General features: G+C 32.8%; 1 protein-coding gene across 5 annotated transcripts in view; it reads left to right on the top strand.

Moving 5' to 3' along the window:
* Nucleotides 1-23,796, top strand: part of LOC100369235 (arf-GAP with GTPase, ANK repeat and PH domain-containing protein 1-like) — a 92,419-nt gene continuing 68,623 nt past the window's right edge. For all 5 annotated transcript variants that reach the window (XM_085495006.1, XM_085495002.1, XM_085495005.1 and 2 more), the window contains exon 1: nucleotides 1-323. In XM_085495006.1, the coding sequence (XP_085351132.1) occupies nucleotides 158-323 (166 nt within the window). In that variant the 5' untranslated portion in view covers nucleotides 1-157. The remainder of the gene's footprint in view (nucleotides 324-23,796) is intronic.

The following is a 23,796-nucleotide window of genomic DNA, read 5'->3' as shown; positions in this document are numbered from 1 at the left end:
GCGTCTCCGTTGCACTGCGCATGCCCATACAGCTGTGAGTTCGAATTTCCTGTGTACCTCTTTCCGACGGATTTGTCTTATCCTTGTGGTGTGCTGTCATCTTTTTTTCGCCAAAATATGGCCTAGTGTGGCCGCGGATATCGCAGCCTCGTGCACGATGAATTCTTATAATCCGGAGTTTACGAACTCGTTGGCGATCAGGGAAGAAATCCAACGATTTGAGAGCGTCCATCCCCACATTTACGCTATCTACGATTTGCTTGAACAAACTGAAGATCCCGTCTTACAGAATCAGCTACGGGAGCATGTAGTCTGTATCGAAGGTATGTAACCATTTCATTTTTAATTTCCATAAATTGGAACCAGGTTCCCCGTGAATGTAACCCATCTTACAAGACCAAAGTGGCCAATCGACGAAGCCGGACATACGCACGTCCAAGACAGTTGTTTGTTTTGATTGAGTCCGCGATTGTGTTTATTTCATGCACTCTGCCCACTCAAGACGTAACGTCCTCTACGCGCCGCAGCTGTGAATGGATTGACTGTGATCAGCAACGCAGACATCCGCGATTCTGCGTGGAAATTCACCGTATTCTTATTCCCGCAACATACGCACACGTTTTATTCCGTTCCATGTGACTGCCTGTCTCAGACACTGGACAATGATATTATTCAATCACAGAGCGCCTGTCAAACTGATCAATAATCCAATTGTACCATGTTACAGTTATTTTATTGTTATGAAGTGTGACGGGAATTCACATATTTGCCCCCAGTGAGCCGCAAGGTGTTCATGTAATATGTCAAAACTTGGCGGTAAATCCTCTGTGAAATAATTAATAAACTGTCATAACAAAATTGTATTTTCACTTCCAGCATATCTAATTAAATTTTGTTTTTTAATTTGTTCATCTAAACTAATGACAAAAACTGTATTATTAATTAGATTTTAAATAAAGGTATTTTTTTTATCCGTATATCAATAGGAGCAATTGCAATTACTCTTGAGCCTGTGAAATAGTTTAATTTTTTTTATTTTGGGAAATAACTTAACCATTTGTTGATTGTTGTTTCTATAAATAAACCTTTAACATTGTATATCATATTTTCACTTTATTCATTCGTAGAATTCCTCCTATTCAATCACCTTGAACTGAAACTGATTAAGACCATAGTTATTTCTTTCTTAAAATAATATTATAGATATATTACAACTCGTGTGAATGTTTATTCATAGCATATCCTATGCTCAGCCCACCTTTCCTAAGAGGGGGACATTCCTACGCATTCAATTCTGCAAAAAATGTGTATTTGTTCGCTTGGATTTAAATCTGTTTCCCTTGGTGGTTGCTAAATGTGCTATATTAAAGCTAAAGACTTTACCAAAAAATATACAAATTCTCTTTATATGTCACATGATACCTGTCGTTTGAACGTCACTCATTTTACATGGAAGGTGACACAATTTAGTTTGTGTGGGTGTGTCTACAAATGTTTATTACGAACAAGGTTGTGCTTAGGAACATTGGTTTACACATGTATGTGGCGTGGAAGCAGGTTTCATGCACTGTGGTGACCTTTCACCGATGTCATTTTATATTTCAGTTGTTCGATCCCATCTGCAGCGTTTCTTATTTCATTTATAGAACACTTCTTTGATCAATTACATATTTGAAATTCAAGTATCTTGGCTCTTAATTGCCTTCATGTTGAATGCACTAAATGGGTGATTGAAATGCAGTACAATATATAGACCAATATTATATACCATATTTCTTCTATTAGTAGTGCATCTCCACTAGAAGCACATAATATACCGATAAACAAAAAAATGCATTTGTTGTACATGTACACTGAATTACTAAAATATTACTTATTTCGATCATAGAAATGTCTTTGTAAACTATGATGTACTATTACTTCTATGAATGTGATTAAAACCTGATATACAATGCATGTACATATGCATATGATTCAAATGCATTATCATTTTGTCTGATGTCATTAAAGACAATGAACATGTACCCCAGTGGCAGGAATTAAAAGCATTTGATTTGGTTCTGATTCAGGGAGAGTAAACTCTTCCATTTATTCACAGTGGGTTGTATTGCTAACTCAACTATCAGGAAATGAATCCTTTGAATGCCAAAGTCATCTTTTGTTCCATTTCACAAAATAAACCTACATATTTTTTTTCCCAGATTTCTATTTCAATCAAGGCCTATATGCGAAATTATGTTCATTTTGTCCAAAATTGAAAAAGAAATTATAGAAAATTTGTATGAAATGTTCCACTAAAATCTTGGTGGAAAAATGATGGATTTCGTTACTTATAACTGTTGTATTTTAGTTTAGTATAAGACTGATTTTTGATTTAACACTGATTATTAATGTAAGGGATAGACCATTTGTACATATGGGGTGAGGTGAGAGAGTGGGATGTAATTTTTGCAAAATATAATCGGATATCACATAAAAAACTTAATTTTTTTTTTTTTTTTTATGATAGATTCAAATTTAAATTATGTACCGGGGGGAGGGGGGGTATTGATCAAAAACAGCTTTCATGAGAGGTTAGGAGTCAGAGTTTGCACTAGTGTCTCGACAAGACGAGTCCCACTTACAAAATTTTAAGAAATTGAAATTTGACCCTGGATAACTTTATTAGAGATTGGACCCCAGCATGCCTGAAAAACTGGGTCCCTCTTCAATAATTGGAGTCCGGGAAGCAAAATATGGGGTTAACGCAATCTCTGAGGAGTTGTATCAGTTTTTATGGGATGCCATTAATTATCTCGTACAGTATTCACAGAACTGAAAAACACTTGCCCAACCTACAAAATATGTCTAGATGTCTAGGGTGCCGCACCTTAACAATTTACAGGTGAGAACCCCAAGGACATATATATATTATATATGCTATAATAGCAGATTAATAAGGTTAGTCCAAAATTCAAAGAAAATCAATCCTTTCAAATTGGGATATTAGGATATGAATCTTAGATAAAATGAAATTTATTCAAATTTTAAAAAGCTTGCTGCATTTTGTGGGCAGTATCATTTGCTATTGATTGTGTTCATAGAATATGTTAAATTACTCAATACCATATACAATGTACTATAAAATACTTTATTTTAGCTGGAATTAATTTTTGCTGGAAAGATGTTTTGAGTGTTTTGTTTGAAGTTCATTTTCGCTTATTTACCACAAGGTATATTTGCTGTGGTTTTTTTTTCACTGAATCATCTCATGAAAAATAAATTCCAATCGACATTAAAGAATTTTCATATATGATATACACACACATATCTGTGTACACAGTGTTGGGGATTAAGTCAGTAATTTTTGCATATTAATTGAATATGCAATGCCCATACAGAATCCTACTGATGCCATACATGTACTTGCTTTATTAATATTATATGCACTTACCGGTACATGAATGACAGAGGTGTTTTCATATTTAAGTTTTAATGATATAATACTGTAAATGCATTAATTATTCACTGGGGTTTTATTTAAATATTTTCGGCGCTAAATAAAATCCACTGAATAAAATCTACATGAATATGTAAAATAACAATAAAACTCATTGTTTCCTTGACAAATTCGTGAAATTAAAACACAGTCATTATGCTCAAAACTTGAATTTAAATTTCAGTAAATATAAATGGTTTTACAGTATACATTGTATAAAATAAATGCAATTATCAGATTTGCTCTATAGAGGCATATTTCTAATAGAAGCGCATGAAAATCTACAGTTGCATCTTGTTATTTAATGGGCCATTAAAATATGACATATTATTTTTGCTCAGAGACTCAACTCTCATTACGGTAACTAGTATATGCGCTACTAATAGAGCAAATACAGTCAGTGCTCTTCAAAAATGCACTTCTAATGGAGTTAATATGGTGCTGAGCGTTTAATTTGCATATTGTATACAGTAGCCTGCATGGGGGAAGTTCAAGTTCATGCACGACAACTGAATTGTTGATTTAGATTGCATGGAGAGATTGTTAAGATAATTCAGTAATGTATCAGTTTAGGTTTTAAGTGATTGGGAAGTTGATTTTGTATTTTGTATTGTGCTGTACATTACTTAGTCAAATTTATAAATGTATATAAAGGGTATTAGTTTAATGTGTGTTCGGTATGGGTCCCATACTACGCATAGCACTGTGTACGCATGTGGTTCAAATCTGGTCTTGTTTATTTTATGAACAAACACGACCTTAATGACCCAACCCATGGAGTTGTTAGAACAAATAATTTACAATTTATTTATCTATTTTTTACTGGATTAAATATATATATAATATATAAAAGTAAAAAAATTATAGACAATTTAGTTGTTTAAACAACTAGAACATGACCATTCCATGATCGATATGATCAATGAGAAAAATCGATATGTACCTGTGCCACGTTTGACCCAGATTGCCGCTCTTTCATGCCCCTGCAGAAGTCTTAAATCACAGCTCCACAATCATAGTCCATTACCACAATTAACGCTATACACGTCTCTTACTCTTTGACCTATACCATAAGTAGATGGTTAAATATAGGAACTGACTGTCAAAATGTCAAGAATTTATTTGCATGTACGATTTTAGATGGATTGTGATAGTGAAGGTCCCTATGATGGATCTCATGATGGCTCAGCGTGTTGTCTTTCAAATACGTTTCTACGTAATTTATTAATGTAGTTTTGTATATGCGACTATCCATAGAGGTTTTCTCTACAGTATTAGTTTTATCAGAAGCACATGTACCTACATCACAGCGCAAGGTTAAGCGTGAGTTTGGTTTATGTTTTAACGCTTTTAATTATGAGTCTTGATTGGAGAGACAAATTAACAACTTTGCCGTATAGCATCACTGCCAATCTAAGACCCTAGCAACATATAATATATTAAAGCAGGGTTGTCATCACCTGCGCATGCGTCAGATGGCCATAGTGTGTCATTGTTTACAAACAAGCGTCCTCCCATGAGCCTTTGCGTTTTTAGCGTGTGTTGTTATCGTCGCTTGGGACTCAATTCCTGCACATATGCGGGTATCAACCCTCCTGCTTTCATATTTCTCAGTTAAATTTTTAAATCCATTTGGTAACTTAAGAAAACATAAAAATTAAATATTAGGATGTTCATGTTTACTCTATTAGTGTACAGTTGTATATGCTAAATGTAAATAATGAAAGGGGAGTCCAAGGTTCTCACCAGGGCATTACAGAGAAGGCATAAACAATGGAGACAATTTAGAATAACAATGAATATAATGAGGTGATTAACACATTACATTATGCAAATTTGACAATACTTTTCTGGTTCGAACACTGGAGTCTATGTTTAAATTAGGGAATATTCTAGCATAAAATTAATGCAATTTTTAGTTTTTGTGTTTTTATTAGAAATGTGCATCTAATAGATCAAATACAGCAGGAAAACAGCCAAAATTAAACATGTGTTTGTGACCACTTTTGTATAAAGGCCGCTGTCTAGAGTGACCACTTTTAGGTAGTCCCAAGGCATTACATATGAACAGTCATTGTCTGAAGACCACCTGTCTATAGCGACCACTTTTAGGTAGTCTCAAGACATAACGTATAAGCAGTCAGTGCCTGAAGACCACCTGTCTATAGCGACCACTTTTAGGTAGTCTCAAGACATAACGTATAAGCAGTCAGTGCCTGAAGACCACCTGTCTATAGCGACCACTTTTAGGTAGTCTCAAGACATAACGTATAAGCAGTCAGTGCCTGAAGACCACCTGTTTTATGTGACCACCCTTTCGACAATATTTTTGCCACCATAATAATAATTAGCATGGTATTTATTTAAAAAATTAAAATTTTCTGAATTCAAACTTTTGATTTTGATCAACTCAAATAAACATGTTTTTGTTGCTATATAAACATCTCATAAGTGAGTATTGTCAAATGTATGGAGTTGGCGATCCTAAAAAAAATATAATCAAATCTCCATAAAATGACCACCTGTCTATAAAGACCATTTTAATAAAGTTCCTTGGGTGGTCGCTATACACAGGTTTCACAGTATTTGTATGATATTATCATAAATTTGTCATATTACGTGACTTGACATGTGTTTACTCATATTTGGTATCACAAGATCTATTGGATCAATATTACATTTGTTTTCGCTATAATTCCGATGCAGCTGTTGTTGGTCACTCGATATTTATGAAATAAAAAATTGCTGCCTAGGGTGTTTTTGTGTACAAGAATAAAACAATCAAATACGCTTAAATATAAGTGTTTGTTTGGTGAAAAAATTGATTTGTTTCTTGTCTTGAGATGTTTGGTGAAGCGCCTTTTATTCTTCTTCTTTTTTTGGTCGTTTAAATGGTTCTAATATTAATGGTATAGTGGCAGATTAAAATATGGGTTCATTTTCTAATTTTAAACAAACATCGCTAGTTACATGTAGGGTAGTCTTATACCGTGTATGTAAATGTGTCGAAATGGGCGTAGTGCGAGTGGCTAGTGCTAGTAGCATTAATCCGAAAAAGTACTAGATCTAGTGCTAAAATGGCACTAGATCTAGTGCTAAAATGGCACTAGATCTAATGCTAAAATAGCACTAGATCTAGTGCTAAAATGTGCACAGTGCGAGTGGCATTGTTATCGCTTTGTCAACAACGTCAAATAATAGGAGGGGCATCAACAACCACTTTCATATGCAAACTACAAACAGTATGAAACATCGGCAATATGCGCGAGATGTCCATAATAATACTTTCTTTATATAATACCGGATTCTGCCGTAAATTCGGCCATCCGAAAAATCGCCCTTGGGATTTCACGGGTGATGGGGTTCAAAATTTCAAAAAATAATTATCAAATATTTTGGGGGGAAATTTTCATTGTATCCAACTACACAGACTTTCTACGCCGTCAGTTGGGCCACCCAAGACGAAAGAAACTATTGCAGAATTAACAATAATTAATAATTCTTGCTGAATTAAAAAGTAGACCACCTGGAATGTCATTACAGTGTCGCCCAGTGTCATTTGTCAAATACAATTGTTTTTATTTTATTGGTAACAAAAGTATATTTTAAACAACGTTTCTAATAAAAACAAACACAACTGCATTGCGTAGCAGCAAGCGATCAAAGATGCTCAATCCGGACATGCTACGTTTCACAAACGTTGAATATTACTCAGTAGTGATTATAATAATGCACAAAAAATAAATTCGTTGATTCAAATAAAAATCAACTTAGTTTCATCGTAAGCAAATGATTCCGATCGCATATAAACGCTCGATGCGGTAGGGTATCCGCCATGTTTCTCTTGCATGAGTTGAGCTAATAGGTCAAATCGCTAATTAACCAATCAAAATGCTGGATGATGCCAACGCGTTCAAATCACCACAGCTCATTTAAATATGTTAATGTTATTGAACGCAACGCGGAAGAGATTTGCTGATGTCGTAGAACGCTCTTTTGGCTTGGATTTTGATGGGAAAATGGCGTGATTTTTTTTTAAATAAAAAAATAGTTGTTTTCAAAAATGAACTTAGCATAAGAATAATAATTTAACATTGTTTACAGTGATAACATCTCTTTGTCCAAACGGAGCTTACGCTAGTCACAATAAACACGCTCTTGAATAAAAACTTAAATAGACTGATTTAGGCGTCAGGAACGATTGAAATGTCCGATAAATTACGACAAAATGTTTTAAAAAATAAATTTAAAAACTGCCGAAAAATCGTCCTGGACGATTTCTTGGTCCCATTTTTTTAACGCGACCATACATTGGGTTTGTTTAGCTATGAAGGGTTAAAATACGTATTTTACAACCGGAAATTCAACAGAAGAACTTGTTACTTCACATGTTTTAATTATTAGCAACTGTAACAAGAACAAGATTTCGAGAGTCTACAACAAAAAATCCTGAGGGCTCCTAAAAAATATTATTGCAGAGAAAGTGTCTAGACATATATATTATGGTCACGTTAAAAAATCGGCAAGGTTACATCATATTCCGTTAGTTCCTCCATGATACAATGTAACAACAGGATTGCGTGAATATGTATATGCATATTCACAGGTCGCAGTACACACAAAATCCACCGAGCTTTACAGGGACCCGGGACTTAGACTAGGAGTATACCAATTTTTTATTTAGTTCACATATGGCATCATAATTTCATTTTCGAAGATCTATTTTCATTAAGTGTGGCGCCGACCAGAAATAAAACGGCACATCAGCGATTTAAAAAAAATCAACGCTGAATTCCACCATTTACATAAAGTTTCCATTCGCCAAAGTTGAAAACACAAACTTCCACACAATACCATTTCATACAGTATATCTATTCACAATTTGTAAAAATTTTGAAGTTCGACCTGCAGTTTCAGATAGTTTCCCGGCCGATCGCGTTGTTCCAACGGTCTATTACGACAAACGTGGACAATGACATTCTCAATTTTCCCACTGTAGCACATTTCCAATGAATGAAAGATAAAACAATTTTACGTAAATATTAATTTATTTTCGGAGAATTACGGGATGTCTTGACGTCGTTGACAACGCGATATCAATGCCACTCGCACTATGTACATTTTAGCACTAGATCTAGTGCCGTTTTAGCACTAAATCTAGTGCCATTTTAGCACTAGATCTAGTACTTTTTCGGATTAGTGCTACTAGCACGAACCACTCGCACTATGTCCATTTCGACACATTTACATACCTTCTTATACAGCCCAGGAAAAGTAAAATTTCCATTCAGACAACTAAATAGTAACTCACTTGCCATAACAGACCAAGGCAATGTACATTTCAGACAAGTGAGTTTGAAAGTTAATCTTTTCAATTCAGTTATTGTCATATTGCATAGAAATAAAAACTTGTATAATTGTTCTTGTATTTTTTTCCAAAACTTGACCTACAAGCAATGGGAAATCATGATCATTTGGTCCAAAATTAACAGATAAATCATAGAAATATGTGGAAAAATGTTCAAAAATGATTGGTGTTTCGAAGTGAACCCAAAGTTGAACACCAGGTTTTGTGTAAAATGCCAGGTGTACCATTCATTATATGCAAATATTCTAATGAACCACCTGTGTGAACAATTTCTTCTCAATTACTGAATATGTAAATTGTAACTTTCATCAACTCTTTGCTTGTACATACCTCCTTTCAGCATTTACACATGTTTGTTCCTTTCAACCTTTGAAAAACTGTACGCCACTTACTCACCAGGTATTGTGAGTGAATTCAATGTCTACTTAATGTTCTGTGTGTTTGTACTAGTAGTGTTTTGTTTGGGAAAATAACGGTCTCTCCTGTCTGGTTCAATAACTTTGTACACCTCATGTTTATGTCCCTTGTAAATTAAAGTCCTAATATATTTGAAAATGTTTTCTTGTTCTGGTACATGTATACTGTAAAACCATTTATATTTACTGACAAAATTTCACTATTTTGATGTTTCAAGTATATTCACAAATTTGTTAAGTAAACGGTGAGTTTTATTGTTATTTTACATGTTCACGTAGATTTATTTTAGCGGATTTTACTTATCAGTGAAAATCGTGAAATTAAATCCCAGTTAATAATTAATGCATTTACAGTAATCATCCTTCCAGAAACACAAAATTGGTTGTAGTTTTGGGAGGGTGAATAGGGATGATGAATTACACTTGATGTAAATTTGACAATCTCTGGACTTTTGGTATTCTTCTGTTCATCACAATAATACAGTGTCAACAACCCTAAAGTATCACGTAAGGCCAGACTTTTTTTATTCCTTGTTTCTCAAGTTTTTATAAGGCACATTTTTTGGGAAGGGCGGAAAAAAAATAAAATTAATTTTTTTTTTCCCATTAGATTTGTGTGATTCTCAAAGTATTGTAAGTGAGATAATTGATCAGAGAGAATAAATGAAATAAAATTATATTCCATGTATAGTCTTGTTTCTCATCTGCACAAGACTTTCGATACTTTGATCATGATACTTCCACGAAAATACAACTTTGATTTGTTATGCAGCGTGTCGAAAAAAAAATGAAGATAAAAATAATTTTTTTAGTAATTTATTGCACTTACAATTTGGCGGGCGCGAGAAATTACATTGCAATAAATTTTTATTTCATTTTCGGCTCCTATTCATTTGGCGGGTTGGCGAAACAAGGGATAATAAAAGTCTGACCTAAATACAATTGTTTATTAATAATGAGTCTATATTAAGTACTAGATTTCAGATGAATTTGAAATTCCCTTCCTGTTTGCCAATTGGTTCAAAAAGTTTATGAATATGTTACTAACAACTGTAGTAGTAATCACCGTGGCTACAGCATAACCTTATCTGTTATACATTGCTATGACAATTTGTAACGATTGTTACAGAGGTGTTTCTACAGACAAAATAAGTCAAATTTTAATCTACACGTGCGATTTTTAGTTCTTCTATTGGAGATGCGGCCAGAATGTTCTGAAATTTTGAAAAGGGGGCTTTAATACTTTTATGTAAGCGGATAAAGGTGTACATTGCATGTTGGTCTAGGAAAACTACAGTATTACTACCAATAGTAATGTTCATGTTAACGATTTTATTATTATTGCCACTGTGATATTGTCGATAACAAAGCTGTGGATAGTATTACACGGGTCGTGTACGTGTTTGCAAGTCGCTATGTACACATAAGTCATAGACCACTACACCTCACCCTAACCCTAACCATGGACTGCCGTGTATGTTTACTTGTTTTCAAGTGGCCATGTATACCGATTACACGCCTGCTATTATTATATTTCAATCAGATTAACTGCTATCGGGCAAGCATCTAGTCGTTCCCACTAGTTCAAGCGTGGTTCTCATTACATATAACATTACCATATTTCAAGTTGTCAGAGTTTTAACAAATTTGTAAGCTACAGCACAGACAGTCTGATTTTAGGGTCATGGAAGTTTTAGGCTAGACTGTTCCCATCACGTTTGTATAAAGCACTTTTAAGGGGTCATCTCTAAAGTATTACAGAAACTCACAAAATATGTTGTTGTTTTTTTTCTCTGACGTTTGGACTCGCCCAAAATAAGAAGTATATGTGCAATATTGAAGAAAGGGTACTTTTAAATGCATGTCACTTGCAGTTGTCGTTAGCTCGTAGATCCTACTACTATCGAGCATGTCTTTTTAGCTAGCATGTTATTTTAGCTAATTTACATGTAGCTACCAATAATTCATGATTTTATTAATTCAAAATAAAAAATTCACATGTAGTAATTGTTGGCATTTTACAAATGTACTGTGGCTATTAAAATTAAGCTTCAGTTAATTTATGAGTCAAATTCGCTAAAATGGCATGTACCGGTAGCTACAGTAAATCAATGTGTTGTACAGTATTACTGTCAGTTGGTATATGTACTTGAACATGAGCATGAGCTCAAAATTTTACTGTTCTGGATAATTTAAAGTATTTCAATAATAGTTGGACATTAATTGCTTATACATGTACCAAATATAGACAGACATATTGATTTGTTCTATTAGTAGCGCATCTCTATTACATGTAGAAGTGCATGGAAACAAGCGGTCGCATGTATATTATACTGGATCATTAAAATATGATCATTTACATAAGCATATATGTTAATACTAATAGAGCAAATATGATATCGTTTTATGTGATCTTTTATCAGAGATGCACTATTGGAGTTAATATGGTGCTGAGTATTCAGTTTGAATATTGTATACTGCATGGGGAAAGTTGAAGTTCATGTACAGTTCAAAACTGAATTATTGATTGTCTGAAAGATTTGTTTAGATTTTAAGAAAGTAGATAATACAGTAACAGTGATGACACTCGAGATCTTTCGTAGGATTTGTAAAAAGAATATCCAAACAAAAATCTTTACATATTACATCTGTTTTGCATGGTTTTAGTCTACCCATGGTTGTACTCTATACGTTTCCTTGATTTGTATACATTTATTTAAAATTTTTCAGCAAAAGTACAACAGTAGTCAACAATTCTTGTTCTCCAACAAGTTTTGCGATAATTTAAGATCCCCCCTAAGATAAAGAAGGAGAGTTGGTGTATAATGAGGTTATCAGTTCCTAGTAATCCACTGCAAGTGAGAACGTGATCTAAAGTGGTTAAATATTAAACCGCATGTGTTAAACACCAAACTATGTGGGACATTCCTTCCTATTACACCTTTCAATACTGTACTAATTTTGATCATGTGTGTGTTGCGCATATTGGGTGACGCTATCAGATTTGATGTGTATTTATCATCTCTATATGGTAATTCACTTGAGTCTGATACTGATGTGCGGGTAGCGATGATAATTTCACACTTGGAACTTATAGGAAGTTGATTGATATACAGTACATACTATACTACTTATCATTGTCACCGGATGCTTTAAAGTCTTTTAATGGCCATTTCTTATTTGTGTAGCTGTGTTTTGCTATATATTGTATCTGCAGTTGAATCTCAATTATCTTAGGACCTAGAGTTGAGCTGAATTTGTTTGAAAAAACCAATAAATTTGATCACAAAAATACAATATAAGTGAATTTCCTGGTGTTCCAAAATACTGAAAAGAGGTGGTTACAATATAATTTGAATATGTTGGTATTTTTCATTTGTTTAATAGTCACTGCTTTCAGCAAATAAATGTCTTCAATTGAATCTAGGTCAACTTTTAGACTATCAGTAATATCCTTAACCTATTTTTTTTTTAAACAAACTTTTGGTGCAAAATTTTCTGATTTTTTTTTTTTATGTATTCTTCTATAACTTTTGACCTTATCGACATATATGTATTTGTTATTGTCTTGATCAAAATGTTGGAATAATATGAAAATGTATGAAAAAAATTATGTGGGTTTTGAAATCGTGAATGGTGTCAAAAGTTGCCCTAAGTGTTTGATAAAAGCAGTTCAAGATATTTTGGATTTGTGTATTTGCTGGAAAAGGTATTACTGGTAGGTGAGGATTATGTGTGCCAAATATTATATGTGACATGGTGGACTATGGTACTTCCAAACACAAAGCTGACAAAATACATGACTAAAACTAAGTTTTTAACCTGGTCAAAATTACCATGCCTCTGAACATAGCAGTCTTCCAGACGACTCCTAAACTTTGAGAGAATACCTTCTAAGCAATTACCTGTATCATGCATCTGTGATGCACAGAGATTTTTTATGATGCGACTATTTATGCTTAATCCGTGGTTTATCATTCTTTGAGAGAATTTTTCCTTCATGATTGCTTCAAAATCATCAACTTGCGAAAATTCCTAGAAATAAAAATTAAGCATTTTACATTGTACATGTACAGTTGTATACTGCATATACTTGGATATATCACAGTTACTAAAAAAAAAATAACCTTGGATATATGTAGTGTGAAATCTTGTGTTCCTACTTGGCCTCTGCTGATAGTATACCGCATACATTGTACAAAGATACATACATGTACATACATGCATAATCTTTGTTTTCTCTCAGTCTCGTAAATTTTATATACTTTTCATACCATTCAGTTAATTTATTCACCATCTATGCATTTATCATTATTTATTCATTCTTTGCATAATTTGCATAATTGATTATTATTCCTTATGGCAATATCACCTAATTGCCTAGTGAGTCACAGTTGAAAACAGACACAAAAAAAATGTAATTTATTATTAAAATAAACTCATTCTGTTCTTCCCATATTTGTCAGCTAGCGGGCAAAGATAAGAAAGTGCATTTGTAAGTGTGAGTTTAGATGTACTGTAAAAAGTCAATTAATTTGAATCCCTTATTAATTCGTTCACCATGCCTCATTCAAAAGATAATTATCTATTAAAGTAAGATTATATCTAACATGTTCTCACAATGAACTTGTATCACAATTTTTTAGAAAAAAAGATAACCTTGTTATACATATGTATGAATGTCTAGCATATTAAATTGAATGTCACATCAGTATTTTTATCAGACTTAATTCTTCCTGTCTACAAAGCTCCACCGGTCAAAGTACTGTATGCATGAACTTATTACTGAACCTGCTGAGGCTGGATCACATCACATTATGACTTGTTTTCAGTTATTTTTTTTATCAAAAAAATAAAAAATTACTATAATTTAATTTTCAGAAAAATACTACTTTTCCATTATTCTAAAATTATTATTTTAATTAATTTGCAACATTGCAAAGTCACTCAAATGAGTTGAATATTGTCTGCTTCCCTGCAATATTTTGTTTCAGTGACCAAGAATCCTGAATTAACTACAATCATTGAAAAAAAGCAAAGCACTATTTTAATTGATCATACATGTAATGTACATGTATTCTTTTAATTCATACAAAAAAAATTCCATCAGTATGCTATAAATCATCCACTTGAAAAAATAAAGGGATGAAGTCGTCATATACCACATGTATGTACATGTAACCAGCACATTAAACAAAATATTATTTTTACTACCTCAAAATTTGTTGATACATGTAAGTGTATGTATGAAATCTGGTACACTTATATTTTGTTTGATGTGCTGGGTAGATACATGTACATACATGTATATGATGACTTCATCCCTTTGGAGCTCTATGATCAAAACTTGTGGGTTTAATCACATCTCTACTGCAGTGAAAACCACTAATTCTCATCAATGGTGAATTATGTATGTTGATTTAATAGTTGCATCAATTTATATTACTTTTGACACCAAATGCTAAGACTAATTTCAAACCATGAGTTTATCTGAAAAAATGATCATCATTTAAAAGCATGTCATCAACCACAAACAGTAAAACATATTGATGATCAGAAAAACATACTGCTTAATTTAAAGTACTGTATATATTTATAGCAATATATATTTTTATACTGAATCTGAATAAAGTTTTTTTTCACAATAAAGTCTTTATTCTGTTTGTAGAGTGGCTAAATAAGTTAGTATTTGAAATACGGTGTGCTATTAGCCATCAAGGCTAAGTCTATTTTATCTGTACAATGCAGCAAAAGCCCAGATGTCATTTCAGAAAAAATATTCCTATTTGACCACATGGGGGCAGTCACACATTTATAGAGGGCGCTGTTACTCTATAACGGGATAACACACTGACTTATTCAAAAGGTTTTTCTGTCCTTCAAGTTCTAGTAGATCTGGATGTGACTTTCTGCCGAATTTCAATTTAGATCAAGCCTGATTAGACATCTGATTAATTTAGGAAAAAAAAGCTTCAGAACCAGATGGCTCAAAAAACTAGCTTTTCAAAATGCAGTGACATGCTAATTCTTTCTCAGAAATATCTATCCATGTTCTGTAAATTTAATTATAATATTTAAGATTTCATGAATATCAATCTCTCCTGGGGAATGGACAGTCAGTCGTCAAGGTTTTTTTGAAAATCAGTTTCATTCACGTCAATTTGTTTCTAGAGAGCATTGTTCTTGTAACCATAGTAATCTTGGTCAATATAAAATTTATTTCTATTATATGATGCAATATTCTGCTGTTTTTGGAAATAGCTGACCAACACTATTTCATATTTCTGATTATTTGTCTGTCTGTCCATTATCGTCTGCTGGCCATCTGTCTATAGGCTGTATAAATGTACATGTATGTATGCCAAATTGCCTTCATCTATGAATTACAGGTGTATTCATGTACAGTGTTTATATATTTCTAGAAATTTGTCTTAACCAAATACTCCATTTTTTCCCCTGTCATTTGTCCAATCACCAAACAGTTCATAGTTAAGGGACTGGAGAATGTTTGAATGAATAAACCAAACAATGATTTTGTCAGTCCTTTCTACATGTATGTTTGAATTGGACAGGTTACACTGTATACTGTGGAATACTTTATTTTCGCTGGAATTAATTTTCGCTGAAAAGGCTTTTTGGGCGTTTTGTATGGAACTTATTTTCACTGATTTTTGATGAATTTAATGTGAAATATAGGAAAAAAAGTATATTCGCTGGATTTTATTTTCACGGAATCATCCATTCAGCGAAAATAGCGAAAATAAATTCCAAGCGAAAATAAAGTATTCTACAGTAGTTTACATTTTATATTTGAAAAGAATACAATGTTGTGTCCCGTGGCACATGTAGAAATGTCAATTTCTGACAGACAGACAGACAGACGGACGGACAGACAGACATCATTATAATAATTTATTCATTAATTCCTATGTAGTGATTTGAACTAATTGTATAACTCATTAGTGATCGTACATATAGATAATGTTGTCTCGGTTTAACACGATAGATATGTCAGTGTGTGTATGCTACAGTTAACATTTCCTTTTCCCCGTACTCTGCAACGTCAATGCACCTTCTGCTGAGAGGAATAGATTTAATTTCACCTCACTCTGTTGCCATGGTTACCACATCGCTTCCATGGAAATATTACTCCCACTCTACATCATATTGTGGTGTTAAGAGCATGCTCATTAGGACTGTCAGTATCCAAACTGTAATTGCAGGTCCTGGTTACCTAATAAAGTTAACTAAATTATTATGCTGATTTAAAATAACTGATTCAACCTTATTATACATTTAAATACATTAGCAGTTGTTTATAACTTTTATTTATACACAAACTTTATTAACCATGTATACCCAGTCTTGAATACTGTTAATATTGACTAATAATCTTGTATTTATTTGTTAACATTATTAACTGGTCAGCTCCCGCTTCTTCAGCACATAGGAAGTATGTACATGTAGCCAAAGCAAAATGGCTGCCAAACATTATAAATTACATTTCATTGATCAGTGTAAAATTATTCGAGAGGGTGATTGATGTGACATATGCTGGGGATATATTTTAAATACTCAGCTTTTGAAACTACATGTACATGTACCTCTTAATTGTCCTCTGACTAGCAATTGAAATTGGAGATAGATGTGTGAAAATGAAGTCTGGTGTGATCATTAAGATATTTACTTCTATTACCATTGATTGTAACATTAGTATTAGTTCATTATTCATGGGTTGCAAGATTTGTTGTGGATTGCATCATTGGTTCATTTATCGTTGGAATTATCATTGATTCAATCATCATTAAAACAATTCATTTACAATGTACGGTACATGTATTATCAATAACAGCAGTATGTTCATTTGTCATTGATTGCATGATTGGTTCATTAGTCATTTATTACAACAATGGTTTAATCATTAAAACTATTTATTTATATGTATCAATGATAACAGCAATAGGTTCATTTGTCATTGATTGTAATACTACATCATTTGTCATTGATTACACAATTTGTCAAGGATTGTGCCATTGGTTTAATCATTAAAACAGTTCATTTACATGTATCATTGATAATAGTAATATGTTCATTTGTCATTGATTGTAATATTAGGTCATTTGTCATTGATTAGGTCATTAGCTATTTCATTAGTACAACTTTTCATTGAAACATAATGATTGCAGTCCTTGTTTATGTCTGAGACTCATTCTTTCCATTCAATGTACATCCCAGTTTGCTTTACTTGACTGGTTGGCGTATCAGTCAGAAAAAGACGACAAGTGTAAATTTTAGGTCTTTATTTACATTGATTAGTTTTTGCCATGTTCATTACTACATGTATCAGTTTTAAAATGTATTATACATACACAGGGATTTTTTCAAACGAGGGGAACAGAGGCGCACCGCCCTCATGCCATGGTCATGCGCCCCCTTACCCTGGGGAGCAGATCCTCTGGAAACCATAACATTCTGATTGACCAGGAATCACATGTGGCCACAGTCTTCAACTGTGACCTGTCTGATGGCAATTTTGGCCCCCAAGGAAGCCATAGAATGCTGCATTTTAACTTAAAATTATCAAAAACTCCAAACCCTGGTAGAGAGAACCCAATCTCTCTCACTTGGTGGTGCCACTGAATTGTATTACTCCCTCTGGAACAACCCCTGCTTGCTAATTGCTCTATTACTCCTGATACATGTATGAGTAATTATTAGTCAAGTAGGGAATTAAAAATATTAGCTAAAAATTAAAATTCCATCCTTGTAAATCACATTTTTAAGGTATATGCTTGAATTTTGAAAATAATTGCTTGCAGTGAAAATTTAACACTCCACAGTATTATATCTGTCGCATTTTGTCATCAAGACTTGTCACATGTACACCAACATACTAATAATCCCAGTGGGTGGTAATTATGTGTATGGTAATGTACGAGTGGGAGTGTAATTGTACAAATGTCCGAGTGTATTTTAATATCCGAATAATTACACAACATGAGTACAGTGTCCACTCATAACATGTCAACAGTATCATTTCATATCACATTCAACTGATTATGTTGGTACAGTATGCATGTGTACATGTTTTCACTGTTCACATAACATTTACATATTCAAGATATTCCATGTGGACAGCATTACATCGCTTAATCAACTTATGAATATTTATGACTACGCTTTGGATGTGACAAGGTTCGAAACTGATCACTAACATAACTTTCTTGGTAAATCAAAAAACATGTGTTGGCTTTTAAGCTTGGAGCTACAAGTTCAAATTCAACCAGGAACCTTTGCTCCTTGTACTTTAAAATTGGTTAAATTTATAAAGGACAGAAAACAGTGATAATATCTAAAATTGATGAGTCACATTTTTGTATTCGGATGGCTTGCATGGGGCAATATCTAGATTTTGGTACAGGTGCAATATTTTAATATTTCTCTGATGCGGGTGTAATATCTTGATAATACATCAGTGCAGTGCATTATTTAGATATTGCACTGGTGTTGCATTATCTGGATATTGTACTGGTGTGGATGCATTATTTGGATATTGCACTGGTGTGGGTGCAATAATTGGATAATGCTCTGGTGCGATTCATTATCTGAATATTGTACTGATGTGGGTGTCATACGAAACATAATTCGTATTTGGATATTGCACAGGCATGGGTGTAATATTTGGATATTACACTGATGTGGGTGCAATATTTGAATATTGCACTGGCGTGGGTGCAATACAATCATACACAGATAATTTCCCCAGTGAACAAAGAGGTCAGGAGGTCAAAGTGTGGTTATACAAACACCAATCAATGTCATGCAGTCCCACATGTACATGCATGCCTGAAGTGACATGTGATTGTTACATGTGCACTCACACATCATTTTCACGAATGTACACGCTTTAGTCGCTGTCTACCTTTCTCATGCCAGTAGATGTAAATTAAATAAATATTCTTGTAAATAAATTGGGCATGTTTGTTGCCATCATCATACTTTATACGGCATGTACATGTACTTGGATCACAATTCAGATGTATCTTATGTTTTTATGTAGTCTTGTAGAGGAAATAATTTGAATGAAATTCAAAAACTGAGCAGTTTCCTTTTCTTTCTCTATGAACTGAATTTTTGTACTATAACAGCAGGTGCAAATAAAAAATACTGAAATATTTGCGAATACAAAATATTTAAATATTGTAATTTCCACCCATAAACATGTAGTGTAATTAAATGTTCTGTAAAATCATTGAGTGAAATTGGTATCTATATTTAATTAATTTCACTAGTTTGATACTTTGAGCATATTCGCTGGGTTTTAAATAAAACTAATACATTTTACAGTGAAGTAATAAGTTTTATTGTAATCTCACATGTTCACAATGATTTAATTTTATGGATTTCAAATCTGGTAAATAATAACATGTTCACAGTATTGTGAAATCATCACATCCTGTGCTTTCAAACATCAGTGATTGATAGTCACTGTTCTACATGTACTGTAGAATACTTTATTTTAGCTGGAATTAATTTTCACTGAAAAGACTTCTTGCGTGTTTTGCATTAAATTCTACTGCTTTTTGATGAGTTGAATGTTAAATATAGGAAAAAAGGTATATTCGCTGGATTTTATTTTCATCGAATCATTCCTTCAGCGAAAATAGCGAAAATTAATTTCAGGTGAAAATAAAGTACATGTATTTTACAGTAGTATGGTAAAAGTAAACATTTGTGGTCTGTTAGTGTTGTATGTGTTTTTATTCCATCAGTAAAGTAGGAATAACCTCACGATGGATGGTCTATTGGTGTGTATTTTTTGAAGTTTAATTAAAACCATCCAGTGCCTATGCTAGTTGGGTTTAGTTTACTGTTTACTGAAAAGTACCGGTAAGCCTTGAATACCAATATAGACTTCCAATACCATCAATGTACATGTTCACATAAACCTTGTTCTTGAAGTTCACACGACCCTTCAAATAAAAAACAAATCATCGTATCACGAATAAATCTATTTTCGTAAAACGATTGAGCTTTAAAACATGACATGTTCTAAGACTTTCAAGAGCCTTTTACTTCAGTTGTACATGTATGTGTAAAAGATCTTTAAAAATACATTGGTTTCCTTACATATGAACCTTATAAACTCTATACATGTACATTTCTCCTCCAAAAATGTTGGCACAAATTTCATCATTTTACTAATTTTTCTGTATTTTCCACAATAGCTTTGTTAATTTTGGACTAAATCAACATAATATCTGATTGCTTACAAGCCTTGATAAGAAGTTTTAGAGAAAAAAATAATAATATGCAGGTTTATCTTATGAAAAAAGTTAACTTTGGCATTCAAAAGATTGAGCTGTTTCCCTGGTCCTGTTGGCTACAACACTATCATGTGACTTTTCTTAATGTTCACATTTCATTTTCAAACTCTGAACCTCCCAGATTAATCTTTTCACAATTTTTTACTTTTCAAAATTTCTGGAAATGAACCCAAATTTTGCAGCCAACAAACAAAATTTAAGCCAATTTTCAGTTTTTACTCCAAAAAATTGGTTATTTTTGTCCCAATTCTGTGAATTTGTAATAAAAAATCGAGCTGGTGGTGAAAGGTGGAAGTCATGCACCGTATTTGCTGTATAAAAAGCGCATCTCAAATAGAAATGAGTTGAACCCAAAAATTTCATTTATTGTATAATTTACTTGAACATTTCGGTAAGAGCCTGCACTACCAGTACTAATACAGTACTTATTTTGTAATTTAATTGCTTGTACTCTATGAATGGCTTCCTTAGTGTAGCCACCTACTTTCCAGCCAAACTTCCAGTCTACTGCTAAACAAATAAAAACATGAAGTCATTATAATGTACTTAAATAACTATGATTCCTTACCATGTCTATAAAAAAAAATTATCTCTATTAACAACCAAAAAAAACTATAAACAATGTCTATTTATAGAGTTTTGAATCCAAATTTCTCAAAATTAGTATAAATTGATGAAAATTTGACCGAGTATTATGGTGGGAAATTTCTTGTCTTGAAAGGCTTTTAGAACTACAAACATGGTTGAGTGGTTGGTAATATTACATGAGTATTTCCACGCTTTGACTGCTATGTATTTCAAGTGTTTATCAAGAGTCATTATTAACAGCTATTCAAACAGTCAGTCGCCAACATGGTGTTAAATTACAATGCACCCTTTCAAAATATTGATGATATATTTGCAATCAGAGTTTAAATTTGGAAGATTCTGTTTCTTCTTAATGATGTCTCTGATGATTGATATAGATGTAGTTTCTAGGAGGCCATTTTGAATTCTGATTGCTTGACCATGCAGTAGCCTGATACACTCAATCCAAAAAAGAATGCTGGGATTGATTAGAAATAAGATTATTCGGGAACAGTAGTTACGTGTACAGTAGTTACTATGGTAGCCTTACATCAGGAAGGTTCAGGTTCGCTTCTGGCTTTGAATGTCAATGTCGTCTTTCGACAACATTCACAAAATAATTTTATATAAGTTTTTCCAAAATCTACATAAATTCTTTTCAAAATTTTGATCAAAACACTTAACACTGGAAAATTTTTACATTTGGTCCAAAATTACCCAAAATAATTAGTGAAAAATGCCTACAAATTCTAAAAATTTCGCTCCAAAATTTTGGCGGGAAAAACTCTGCCATTTAAAAGGTTAAAGAATTTGATCTAGGTGACAAATAAATGAAAGATTATCCTGTCTTCTTTTCTCATCAGAATGAACCAATCATCCTGATTTGTCAACAATTCAAACCAATCAATTTTAAATAAGAGATTTAATATCTGGTGTGAGTAATTAGGAAGGCAATTTTCTTCAAAAATTCTCTTTTCACTGTGGTTGATACCGTTTCAGTTTACAAGTGATAATCTGTTTCATTTAGAAAAGTACAATGTACATGTACATTGTATCTGTACATACAGTATGTACAGTACTTGTATATGAATGTATCACTGCAATTAGTGTTTGTCAGTCTGATTAGTACTCATCTCGTATTCAGGGTATTCATATGGAATAGTTTGCAAATTATGAGATTGGTGTATGTATTCTCTGTGGAGTCATCACATACTTATGAAACAATTCTAGTTTTTAGCAATCAACAAATAAAACCTTATTAATTTAGGAGTTGAACAGAGATAGTACATGTACATGTAAAATATGTGTTTCCTTTCCTTTATAAAATCTGTGTTTTTTTTTTATTTATACACTGGTAAATAGTCTTTTCTTTCTGTCATTTCTTCCTCTTTCAAGTTAATAATGGGCAATGCCACCCTTTAAAGCACTATACATGTAGTCATGACATCATGTTTGATATGGGTCCCATGCAACATATGTGACACATGTGAAATAATTTGTTTACACAAATTTGGAACATGCAATGAGTGATGACTGTACATTGTATTATTTTAAAGATGATCTTATTGTAAAATCAGTTTTTCTGAAATTTCTAGCAAAATGTGTTGAAAATTTTAGCTAAAGACATCTTCTGAGAAATCTCAGAATTTGTTTTCCAATCCTCATTGCCTTTATACATGTACATGTATTGTGTAGGTACACCTAATAAGCTCATCCATATTACAGGAAACAGGAAAAGAACCAGCCATGTTGCATTACTCAAATTGTGGTTCAAAAAACAATTAGCTGCTGTATTAGATCTTGATTATTCCATAGACCCTCTGATTATTCACTGTGTTTTAAACATCAAGTGAAATGGAATCCAGTGAAAATTGTGATTCTTAATTTATGCCACAAAGATTTTTGATGACTTGAGTGTGTATGTACATGTACATGTACCGGTAATAAAAAAATTTGGGGAAATCATTGTGACTCCCATGTATTAAAATAAGTCTGGGAAATTAATGCTAGAACAACATTTCACAGTTTTGTTAAAAATTCGCACAATATTTTCTATGAGAAATTTACATTTTTGCTGCATGTACATGTACCTAACTTGTTCACTGCATTGTAGTTGTACAACTTATGTATAAATTTGAATTATATTTGTATGAAATGTTTCCTGTTTGCTAATTCACCATGATGGTGAGTTTCCATGGAAACAGTGTTATTATTAAGGGCACTTTTCATTTCTCATATTTGAATGTAAAATAAATAGAATTTTGGGACTTCCATTGACAATAAGAAAGAATTTCTTCCTGTCCACAGCGTCTCGCAAAGGCTTTCAATTATTTTGTTGTGAGGTCATTATATATGTTATTATTTAAGTTGTCACAAAATTCTGTGTAAAATGGTGGATGTTAAACTGGTTTGAAGATTTGCAATGAATAACCTTTTAATGGTCTTTTTGTTTTCAGTTTTTGAAAATTCCTCAGGAACGCCATTAAATCATCAAATTGTTGAAAAAAAATTTATTAAATATCCAAAATAAATGTTTGACATGATCTTGTCTTTCAAAAATACTATGAACTGATCTAATTTTGTGAAAGAAAAATTTTGTCTTGACAAATCCTCTTATTAAATTGCAAATTTAGCAATTTA

Source organism: Saccoglossus kowalevskii, chromosome 21 (assembly GCF_978046115.1).
Source record: "Saccoglossus kowalevskii chromosome 21, keSacKowa6.1, whole genome shotgun sequence".
Taxonomy (NCBI): domain Eukaryota; kingdom Metazoa; phylum Hemichordata; class Enteropneusta; family Harrimaniidae; genus Saccoglossus; species Saccoglossus kowalevskii.
Note: the sequence above shows the minus strand (reverse complement) of the source record. Positions and strands in the feature narration are given on the sequence as shown.